The 12,317-nt window shown below is 40.4% G+C and overlaps 2 protein-coding genes across 5 annotated transcripts in view; one reads left to right on the forward strand and one right to left on the reverse strand.

Annotated features, from left to right (window-relative positions):
- The window catches only part of TENM4 (teneurin transmembrane protein 4), a 799,143-nt gene that overhangs the window by 176,657 nt on the left and 610,169 nt on the right, over positions 1-12,317 (reverse strand). The window lies entirely within an intron of this gene.
- Positions 1,567-1,897, forward strand: LOC128565153 (cytochrome c oxidase subunit 6C-like). Its single transcript, XM_053561455.1, has one exon. It carries the CDS (start codon positions 1,608-1,610, stop codon positions 1,833-1,835), a length of 228 nt encoding a protein of 75 aa, XP_053417430.1. The 5' UTR covers positions 1,567-1,607; the 3' UTR covers positions 1,836-1,897.

Consider the following 12,317-nt stretch of genomic DNA (forward strand, 5'->3'; position numbering starts at 1 on the left):
GAGTCTCTTCTCCAAGAGATTATGAAGGAGAACTTTCCAGACATGCCAAGAGATTCCGAAATTCAGATAGCAGACAGTTTCAGAACTCCAGCACGACTCAACACAAATAAGACATCCCCCAGACACATCATAATCAATTTCACTAAAGTTAATATGAAGGAGAAAATTCTGAAAGCTGCCAGATGAAAGAAAACCATTACCTACAAGGGGAAGAATATCAGAATAACTGCAGATCTCTCTGCTGAAACCTTTCAAGCTAGAAGAGGATGGTCATCGACTTTTAATCTCCTAAAACAAAATAACTTTCAACCCAGGATCCTGTACCCAGCTAAACTGAGCTTCATTTATGATGGAGAAATTAAATACTTCAATGACATTTCACATGTTGAAGAAATTTGCCACAACTAAACCAGCTCTCCAGGACATTCTTAGACCTATCCTCCATAAAGACCAGCGTAATTCTCCACCACAAAAGTAAACCCACCCCAAAAATTTTTGATCAAATTCCAACTTCCACAGTCGCAAAAGGATTAAAAATGTCCACCGGTCTCTCGAAAGGCTTATCAATACTCTCAATTAATGTGAATGGTTTAAATTGTTCTCTAAAGAGGCACAGGTTGGCGGACTGGATACAAAAACTCAAGCCAGATATCTGCTGCATCTAAGAATCGCATCTTACGTTAAAAGACAGATATAGACTCAAGGTGAAGGGATGGTCATCTATATTCCAGGCAAATGGAAAGCAGAAAAAAGCAGGTGTTGCAATCCTGTTCGCAGACGCAATAGGCTTTAAACCAACCAAAATAATTAAGGATAAGGATGGACACTTCGTATTTGTTAAAGGTAATACTCAATATGATGAGATCTCAATTATTAATATTTATGCACCCAAACACAATGCACCTCAATTTATAAGACAAACTCTAACAGTCATGAGCAACTCGATTTCCTCCACTTCCATAGTAGTTGGAGATTTTAACACCCCTTTAGCAGTCCTGGATAGATCCTCCAAAAAGAAGCTAAGCAAAGAAATTTTAGATTTAAACTCAACCATTCAACATCTGGACTTATCAGACATCTACAGAACATTTCATCCCCAAAAAACTGAATACACATTCTTCTCATCAGCCCACGGAACATACTCCAAAATCGACCACATTCTAGGCCACAAATCTAACCTCAGAAAATTAAAAAAAATAGAAATTATTCCTTGCATCTTCTCAGACCATCATGGAATAAAAGTTGAACTCAATAACAACAGGAACCTGCATACCCATACAAAAACATGGAAGCTAAACAACCTTATGCTGAAGGATACATGGGTTATAAACGAGATTAAGAAGGAAATCACCATATTTTTGGAACAAAACAACAATCAAGACATGAATTACCAGAACCTCTGGGATACTGCAAAGGCAGTCCTAAGAGGGAAATTTAAAGCACTGCAAGCCTTCCTCAAGAAAACGGAAAGAGAGGAAGTCAATAACTTAATGGAACATCTCAAGCAACTGGAGAGAGAAGAACACTTCAGTAGATCGCAGGTCGTGCATCCCTCAGCCAGGAAGGACGCGTTCAGGTTGGCATACCCATCAAGAACAGTGACTACCATGGCTTCCAGTGCTTTGGCCAAACCTCAGATGCGTGGCCTCTTGGCCAGGCGCCTGCGGATTCACATTGTTGGAGCATTTGTTGTATCCCTGCGGGTTGCAGCTTTCTATAAGTATGCTGTGGCTGAACCAAGAAAGAAGGCATATGCAGATTTCTACAGAAATTATGATTCTGTGAAATATTTTGAGGAGATGAGGAAGGCTGGTGTCTTTCAGAGCGTAAAGTAATTTTGGAATATAAAGAATTTCTTTGGGCTAATTAACATAGACGTTTGTCACTGACCCGTGTTCCTGAGCTATGAATGAGTGATAAATAAACTATTAATAAATTAAAAAAAAAAAGAACACTTCAACCCCAAATGCAGCAGAAGAAAAGAAATAACCAAAATCAGAGCAGAATTAAATGAAATTGAAAACAAAAGAATTATACAACAGATCAATAAATCCAAAAGTTGTTTTTTTGAAAAGATCAATAAAATAGATAAACCTTTGGTCAACCTAACCAGGAAAAAAAGAGTAAAATCTCTAATTTCATCAATCAGAAATGGTAAAGATGAAATAAGAACAGACCCCTCAGAAATTCAAAAAATCCTTAACGAATTCTATAAGAAACTCTACTCTCACAAATATGAAAATCTGAAAGATATCGACCAATACCTGGAAGTACGCCACCTACCAAGACTTAGCCAGAACGAAGTGGAAATGTTGAACAGGCCTATATCAAGTTCTGAAATAGCATCAACTATACAAAATCTCCCTAAAAAGAAAAGCCCAGGACCAGATGGCTTTACGTCAGAATTCTACCAAACATTTAAAGAAGAACTAGTACCTATACTACTAAACCTCTTCCAAAATATAGAAAAAGAAGGACTATTACCCAGCACATTCTACGAAGCAAACATCACCTTCATCCCCAAACCAGGGAAAGACCCAACAAGAAAAGAAAATTATAGACCAATATCACTAATGAATATAGATGCTAAAATACTCAATAAGATCCTAACAAACAGAATCCAACAACACATCAAAAAAATTATACACCATGACCAAGTTGGATTTATCCCAGGGTCTCAAGGCTGGTTCAATATACGTAAATCTATAAATGTAATTCAACACATAAACAAACTTAAAAATAAAGACCATATGATTCTTTCAATTAATGCAGAAAAAGCTTTTGATAATATCCAGCATCCCTTCATGATCAGAGCACTTAAGAAAATTGGTATAGAAGGGACATTTCTTAAACTAATAGAGGCCATCTACAGCAAACCCACAGCCAATATCATATTGAATGGAGTTAAATTGAAATCATTTCCACTTAGATCATGAACCAGGCAAGGTTGCCCATTGTCTACATTGCTCTTTAACATTGTAATGGAAGTTTTAGCCATTGCAATTAGGGAAGGAAAGGCGATCAAGGGTATCCACATAGGGTCAGAAGAGATCAAACTTTCATTCTTCACAGATGATATGATCGTATATCTGGAAAATACTAGGGATTCTACTACAAAACTTTTAGAAGTGATCAAGGAATATAGCAATGTCTCAGGCTACAAAATCAACACCCATAAATCTGTAGCCTTTATATATACCAAAAATAACCAAGCTGAACAAACAGTCAAGACCTCTATTCCTTTCACAGTAGTGCCAAAGAAGATGAAATATTCGGAAGTATACCTAACAAAGGACGTGAAAGATTTCTACAAAGAGAACTATGAAACTCTAAGAAAAGAAATAGCTGAAGATGTTAACAGATGGAAAAAGCATACCATGCTCATGGCTGGGAAGAATCAACATTGTTAAAATGTCCATACTGCCCAAAGCAATATATAATTTTAATGCAATTCCTATTAAAGCTCCATTGTCATACTTTAAAGATCTTGAAAAAATAATACTTCGTTTTATATGGAATCAGAAAAAACCTCGAATAGCCAAAACATTACTGAGCAATAAAAACAAAGCAGGAGGAATCACGGTACCAGACCTGAGACTGTACTATAAATCCATAGTGATCAAAACAGCATGGTACTGGCACAAAAGCAGAGAAGTAGATGTCTGGAACAGAATAGAGAACCAAGAAATGGATCCAGCTACTTACCGTTATTTGATCTTTGACAAGCCAATTAAAAACATTCAGTGGGGAAAAGATTCCCTATTTAACAAATGGTGCTGGGTAAACTGGCTGGCAACCTGTAGAAGATTGAAACTGGACCCACACCTTTCACCATTAACTAAGATAGACTCTCACTGGATAAAAGATTTAAACTTAAGACATGAAACTATAAAAATACTTGAAGAAAGTGCAGGGAAAATTCTTGAAGGAATCAGCGTGGGTGAATATTTTATGAGGAGCACTCCCCAGGCAATTGAAGCAGTATCAAAAATACACTACTGGGACCTGATCAAACTAAAAAGCTTCTGCACAACCGAGAACATACTGAGTAAAGCAAGCAGACAGCCCTCAGAATGGGAGAAAATATTTGCAGGTTATACCTCTGATAAAGGTCTAATAACCAGAATCCACAGAGAACTCAAACGTATGAACAAGAAAAGAACACGTGACCCCATCTCACGGTGGGCAAGGGATTTGAAGAGAAACTTCTCTAAAGAAGACTGAGGCACAATCTACAAACACATGAAAAAAAGCTCATCATCCTTAATCATCAGAGAAATGCAAATCAAAACTACTCTGAGATATCACCTAACCCCAGTAAGAGTAGCCCACATAACAAAATCCAAAAACCAGAAATGTTGGCGTGGATGTGGAGGAAAGGGCACACTTCTACACTGCTGGTGGGAATGCCCACTAATACGTTCCTTCTGGAAGGATGTTTGGAGAATACTTAGAGACCTAAAAATAGACCTGCCATTCGATCCTGTAATTCCTTTACTAGGTTTATACCCAGAAGACCAAAAGTCACAATGTAACAAAGACATCTGTACCAGAATGTTTATTGCAGCCCAATTCATAATTGCTAAGTCATGGAAGAAGCCCAAGTGCCCATCGACCCACGAATGGACTAGCAAATTGTGGTACATGTATACCATGGAATACTATGCAGCCTTAAAGAAAGATGGAGACTTTACCTCTTTCATGTTTACATGGATGGAGCTGGAACATATTCTTCTTAGCAAAGTATCTCAGGAATGGAAGAAAAAGTATCCAATGTACTCAGCCCTACTATGAAGCTAAATTATAGCTTTCACATGAAGACTGTAACCCAACTATAGCACAAGACTATGGGGAAAGGGCCAAGGAAGGGGAAGGGAGGGGGGAGATGTTGGTGGAGGGAGGGTAATGGGTGGGGCCACACCTATGGTGCATCTTAGAATGGGTACAGGCACTAATGTACACAGCTATGATTTAACAAGAAAAAAAATAAAAATAGTCAGGCTGCAGTAGCAGGCACGCCTGTAATCCCAGCTACTCAGGAGACTGAGGCAAGAGAATCACTTGAGCCCAGGAGTTTGAGGTTGCTGTGAGCTATGATGCCACAGCACTCTACCAAGGGAGACAAAGTGAGACTCTAATCTCAAAAAAAAAAAAAAAAAAAAAAAAGATCTGGGCCTCTTGTTTTGGCCCAAGGTAAAGTGGTTAATAAGAGGTGGCATAAGAATTTGAACTGGGTACTCAGCCTCCAGAATGTACCCTCTGAACCATCACAATAGTGTATCGAAAGGTTGTTAGACTGTGTACGTGCTTCTATTACCACAATATCCTTAACTTGGATTATTCTAGATAATGAAAGCTTAGAAACTATAGACTCATAGTGGGAGAATCCAGCACTCCACCTCAATAAATGGAATGCTGGATGTGGAACTTGCCCTCGCATAAGCCATCCAAATGAACTGGGCTAAGTGAGAAGATACAGAAGTTCTTGTTACTACTGGACACTTTTCTTTTTTCTTTTTTTGTAGAGACAGAGTCTCACTTTATCGCCCTGGGTAGAGTGCCGTGGCATCACACAGCTCACAGCAACCTCCAGCTCTTGGGCTTAGGCGATTCTCTTGCCTCAGCCTCCTGAGTAGCTGGGACTACAGGCGCCCGCCACAACGCCCGGCTATTTTTTGGTTGCAGTTTGGCCGGGGCCGGGTTTGAACCCGCCACCCTTGGTATATGGGGCTGGCGCCCTACTCACTGAGCCCCAGGCGCTGCCCCTACTGGACACTTTTCAATATCCTTTCTTCCATGACCTCTGTAGCATTAAAATATTCTTCCCCCTAAACCAAAGTAATATATGAGGGCAGATAATTAAGTTCATGAGCTCATCCTAAGAAAAACGCTACGTAACTCATTGCCTACTATCACTACAGTCACCTCGAAGCATACCACTTGGGAAGCTATACACGGATGCCACGGCCTAGTCTACCCTTCAAAGTAATTCTAAACTCTTTTTCCGAAATGGCCATCAGAGCCATTGTGGTACAAGGTCTGACAATTAAATTCATGAACTCATCCTTAAAAAGTACTTTAAGGATGGACTAGGCATTGGTGTTGGTGCCTAGTCCAAGGCAAATATTTCATACCTCCTGTATGCATGCAGTTTAAGAAGTCAAAGAACACTATAAAGCTTACAATAAAAAATAGTAGCCCTCTGCCCGACTCACACCTGAATGCTCAGCTCTTTTGCTATTTCTTCTAGAATTTACTTATCTAGTGATTTTTTGAGTGATATTTGATGTTACTATTATTTCTGTCCATTACATTACTGACTCCCTCTGACCAGTATAATTTAATGGAAAAGGTTGCTTAATTTCCTGTGTTGCTCTTAATAATTCTACCCAAGCTATCCAACAGAACTATAAAATCCCTCAAAAGCAGAATGTTCCACATGGCCAGACACACAGGTAGCTCTCTGATCCCCTGCTGCTTTCACCTGGAGTCGGGGCAGGTTGTTTTCGGGCCTGCTACACATTCATCATTAGGGACTTCTCTTCATCTCTGTCTTGAATGAACAGAGGGGGAAGAAAAGGTGTCTCGATTGTTTCCTGGGCCCCCACTTCTTGGCTTACTTTATCATTTTGGTGGCATGCATTTTCCAGGAGCTGAGAAAGGGTGAATGGGAGGTATGATTTCAGAACTTGTGTGGCTGAAAATGTCTTTATTCTACTTAAACTCGATTAATAATTTGGGTATAGACATTTAAATTGGAAATAATTTTCCCTGAGAATCTTAAGGGCATTCATCTTCAGGCTTCTCACAGCTTCTGATCAATCTGCTGGCATCGGCTTCTTACCTCTTCACATGTCACCTCTTTCCCCCTTGGAACCTTTCAGGAAGATAAGTGACTTTTAGAAAATTAACTGGGTTGGCCACTTGTAATCCAGAAACCCATGTCCCTCAACAGTAGGAAATGTGCTTGTATTATCACTCTGTGTTCTGCTATTAGTCAGATTAGGGAATTGCTGAATCAATCCTTTAATTTTCTAACCTATTTTCTTTTATTTGTCTTTAGCACACTACTCCCTCCATTTTTTCCCCCAACTCATTTATGAGAACTTTTTCAACTTTCCTATTGTTTTTTTTTGAGACAGAGCCTTAAGCTGTCGACCTGGGTAAAGTGCTGGGGCATCACAGCTCACAGCAACCTCCAACTCCTGGGTTCAAGCGATTCTCTTACCTCAGCCTCTCAAGCAGCCGAGACTATAGGCGCCCGCCACAATGAAGACCTGACTATTTTTTGGTTGTAGTTGTCATTGTTGTTTGGCAGGCCAGGGCTGGATTTGAACCTGTCAGCTCTGGTGTATGTCGCTGGTGCCTTAGCCACTTGAGCTACAGGCTCTAAGCCAACTTTCCTATTTTTAATGTCTGAGAGTTCTTTCTTATTTTCTGATTTATTCGCCTAGCATGTACGTTCTTGTTTTACAGAGACAGTGATATCTTTTCCCTAATATAGGGACAGATTACAGCTTTTTTCTTTGAAGTTTTCTTCTGCTCCCTGTATGGTTTTTGTTTTCTTCTTCCTTTTTCTTTTTTAAAATTTGTTTCGGTCTTTTTGTTATTTTCTAGAAGGTTTCCTCAGATGTCTGATGATCCTCTGATGTCTGTTCATATTTAAGAATGAGATACCAAGAAGCCCTGTGTCAATTGCTGACCATTGTGTGTGAGAGGGACATAGGTATCTTACTAGGAATCCACTAATGCAGTGGTTCCTGTAGGTCATGTGGAACTGTATTAAAGGGCTGCGGCATTAGGAAGGTTGAGAACCACTGCACTAAAAGCTCTGCCTACTCTCAAGGTCTCTTTGTTCCCCCAAAGAATTTATCTTTTCTAATCTTTCTTACAGAGAAGACATAACATTGTTGGCTACCAAAAATGGAGTCTAGAACTGCCATTTTCAAAATTTAAGGGGCATGCTTATAAATGCAAGCAGTGTGGCCTACTGGTATACACCCTCATATTAGTGGGAAAAACAATTTTAGTTTATGCCGAATTTCCTGTTTTCAGTATAGTGGCTCTCCCCTGCCTCTCCTATGCCTGATGCCTTGAATCTGGAAGCTTCCTGGTTGACATCACTACAGGACAAACCTCTGATCCCTGCTAGGATGGGAGAGGGGAGTCACCTGTCTGTATGAGATGGGGGAGCAAACCTGAGAGTAAAATGCGCCGCTTCCATATCACGTAGACCCTGAACCCATCCACCTTTGCAGCTTGGTGCTGCACCCCTTCCTGTGCTGCTCCTGGGGTTCCTTGTGAATCGTTGTCTTTTGATATTTCAGCAGTGGCTCAGTGCTCAGGTGCTCCATCCACTTTCTGTTTTCCAAAAGTCCTCTGACATTGCTTGCTGGCCATTGTCTCTTACTCTGTTTGACCTTGTGGGTTTAATCCTTGTTTGTTTTAAGTCTTTACTCTCATGACAGTGGGACACCAGAGGGAGGTCAGTGTACCAGTCAGCCGCAAGCTCCTTTCAACAGCATGGTTGTCTAGCCCCTCATTTCTGAAGCTCTCTCTTTTCTCAGCTTTCAAAACAGCATGTTTGGATATTTCTACCACTAGTCCTCATTCTTTTCTGCTCTTCCTCTATCCATGAAATGTTACTGGTCCTTAGGCATCTATCCGAAACCCTCCTTCCTTCTCACATAGCTCTCCTGATCCAATTGTTGGAGCTCTCGGCTTAGATGTCACATGTGCGTTATAAACCTTCCGTATCACTCAGGTTAGCACCCCTTCTTAGTGTACCCCTAGAGCCCAGACTTTTCCTTTATAGCCCATCACAGCCATGTTACTGACCAGTGTCTTTCTCCCTGGAGAGAATTCAGGATCCACCGGGGCAGAGTCTTTGCCTTGTTCACAGTGGTAGCCGCACCAGGGCAGAGGGTGAGGCATAAGGAGGAGCAGAAGCAGCATGGACTGAGCGGATGCATTCTTATAAGAATATGTGAAGAGTGAATGAAACAAACAAGAGAACTAAATTTAAACCCAGGCTTTCCATGCATGTACTTGCAGTTTCATCTTGGACCAGTGAAAAAGGCTTTCAGAAAAAGAATCTGAAATCTCAGTGCTGCTTCTACTAAACTGAACTGGGACAATAATCCTAGTACCATCCTACTCACTGGGTTGTGAAGAACAAAAAAAAAAAAAGAAAGAAAGAAAAAGAAAAAACACTGTATGATACTGTGCTCAGGAAGGTAAAAGTCTTATACAACATAAGGGATTATTACTTTCATGGTAAACTCTGTTACACAAAATTCTCATCCGTTTTGAGCATGGGGATGCAGGAAACACAATGGCAGGCTTAAGTTTTCAAATCTCAGGATTCGTTAAAATATGCTCGCTTTCGGGCAGCGCCTGTGGCTCAAGGAGTAGGGCGCTGGTCCCATATGCTGGAGGTGGTGGGTTCAAACCCAGCCCCGGCCAAAAAAAAAAAAAAATATATGCTCGCTTTCTTAAAGCGAATCCTCACTAAGCCTTCTCGGTATCCTCTAACACTAGGTATTCAAGATCTAGAGACCAACCTGGATCTTTTCTTTCACCTCAAGCAAAGCTGGTTGGGAAAACATAGTGTGCCTTCTTGGTTAATGGTTTTAACTTAATGCAACTCTTAAAAAAAAAAGAAAACAAGACAATAAAAATCTTTAAAATATTTATACACACAGAGATGTGTAACAGAGAGCTGAAGAAACACGTGTGCCCACAATGCCCGCAGCACTTAAGTTACACTAGAAACTCAGATCTTTCCCTGGTCCTCTACATTTGTCCATGTTATCATTTGTACCAAATGGGGAGAGCACGAGTTTTTTAGAAAATCTCAGCTCTTAGACGTTACAGTGTTGACAAAAGTCTCTTTTTTCACATGCCCCTCTGTCAGAATCTTTGAGGCACTGCATTAGGCTTAGGTTGGAAGGGCACTGTACGTCCATGGCCAGCCTGACAAACTCCTTCCAGGTCCACACCTATAAACCATGCCTTGACTTCCATAGCAGGAAGGGATTGGACAGATGGAAAAAGCAATGGTCTCAGAAAAAACTTGAGTAAGTTCCAACTTGAACTCTGAAATACATACATTGGGCAAATTACATTGTTATTAACGGATGTGTTTAAGTCATAAATATAACTTGTGTCCTAGTTCTAGAAGTGAAAATTATAAATATTTTCCCATATTTCAGACTTTTCATAGTAATTTTTAATGGTTGTACAATATTCACTAAATGGATAGTCCATACTTTATTATACACTTTCTTCTATTTAGACGTATGAATTGTTTCCAAATTTTCACAATTATAAGCAATGCTCTGATAAGCATACAGCGTTTTCTAGGGATTGGTTTGTTTCTTTAAGAGAGATTCTCAGAAGTTGATCACTTTTATGGTTTAGTATAAAATGCCAAATTGCTTTCCCAAAGGGTTGCACTGATTTACAACGCAACTAGTGATATATATGTACATTTAGATACAGTCCCACTGCAGCCTCAGTGAGACTGGATATTTACTTATTAGGTTAAAAAAAAAAAAAGACACACCATTATTTTAATTTGTGTTTCTTCAATTACTAGTGTAGTTAAACATATTTCATGTATGTTTATAGCACAGTATACATTTTTGGAAGCTTTTCTACACATGAACTTTAGCCATTATCTACAGGATAATGATGCTTTCCCCCTCCCCCATGGCATATGAGCTTTAAAATAATACACATATTAACCCTGGGTCTCTCATATTTACTAAAAATATTTTTTAATCTATTGTTTTTATTCTTGTTTTGATATGTTTTATGAGACAAATGAAAATGTTACATATTTCTTATAAACATTTCCCAGTCTTGTTCTTTGTAATTTCTTCAATAACTTTTAAGATTGAAAGTCCTTCTCCTGGAGGTGGAGCAAGATGGCAGCCGAGTAACAGCTTCCTTGCATCTGGGCACCATGAGTCTGGGGATATAGGACTCCAGGCATCTCTGGCTGGTGGGATCTGCCTATCATCACCCCTGAGAGGATACAGGGAGTCAGCGAGAGACTTCTGGACCCCAAGAGGAGGACTAAAACAGTGGAAAACCGGCAAGTGGTCGCGTGTGTTCAATCCGTCTAAACCCGCCCACAACTGTAAGTTCAGTAGCAGCGAGACTTCAAACCAGAAAGGCCTTACCTGTGAACTGTTTTGGTGTCTTTGGACTTGGCACTCAGCTGAACTGCCTTGGGGAGAGCCTGAGCGGGAGTGCAGAGAACTTTGGCCTTTGTCTAGGGCCCCAGTCTGAGCCGCTGAGCCAGACGGAGCTAATAGTGTTTGGCTCTGGGTCACAGGCAGACATTGTGAGCGATCTGCCTGGGCAAGCTCCGCCCTCAGGGTTGCAGAGCTGGAATTGGGTGGGAGCTGGTAACCCAGCGACCAAGTAGCCTAAGGGCGGGGTCTGAGCTGCCTTGCAGCCCTAACCCTCGGGGGCAGAGGGAGACCAGTTTTGACACACAGGGTAAGTAGATAGCCACTTCAGCAGTGATTCCAGCGACAAGCACTTCCCTGAGAAAGCTTCTGCTCAGTAAGTGAACAAGTTCAAAGTGCCTTTTAAGTGGGCTGAAGAGAGATTTAGAGTGTCTACCTGCTGGGGTTTGAGAAACTAGCAGCCTCCAGTCGTATCAGAACTGTGATTAATATCTCATACCCCAGAAGACCACGTGTTGCCCAGACAATATTCAATAACATATACATACTGCTTTGTTTTTGGTTGTGTTTTTTTTTTTTGTTTGTTTGGTTGTTTTTTTTTGTTTATTTTAATGTTGTGGATTGTTGTTTTGTTTTTTAAGTTCAACCTTTTCCATACAGATCCTTTTTCTTTCTCAATTTTTCTAGTTTAATTATAATTTCCCATTGCTGCCTATTTCAATAATTAGAACTTCATTTTTGTTAGTGTTTCTACCGCTATTATTTGGTTTTTCCAGCCAATTTTATCCCGTAAAGTTTTCTGTTTGCTTGTTTTGGTTTGATTTATAGCATTTTTGTCTTTCCTCTCTACTTGGTGGAGGTGGGGTACTGTGTCTGATCAGGTTAGCAAAGAGCTGCTGACCTCAAGGGAACCACCCAACTGGGCACCCCCAGAAGGTGGTTTTTTTTTTTAAGGTTGTATCAAAGTACCCTACTGTACACCTATATTGCTCTGTCTCCCTCTCTCTGTGCCTCTCTTCTTTTTGTCAATATTCCTTATCCCCACCCCCTGTCCTTTCTCTACTTTTCTTTTTTTTTCCTTATCACTCGGTCCTCCTTTCTTTCATCCCTTTTTTG

This window comes from Nycticebus coucang, chromosome 14 (assembly GCF_027406575.1).
Source record: "Nycticebus coucang isolate mNycCou1 chromosome 14, mNycCou1.pri, whole genome shotgun sequence".
In the NCBI taxonomy this organism is placed as follows: Eukaryota; Metazoa; Chordata; class Mammalia; order Primates; family Lorisidae; genus Nycticebus; species Nycticebus coucang.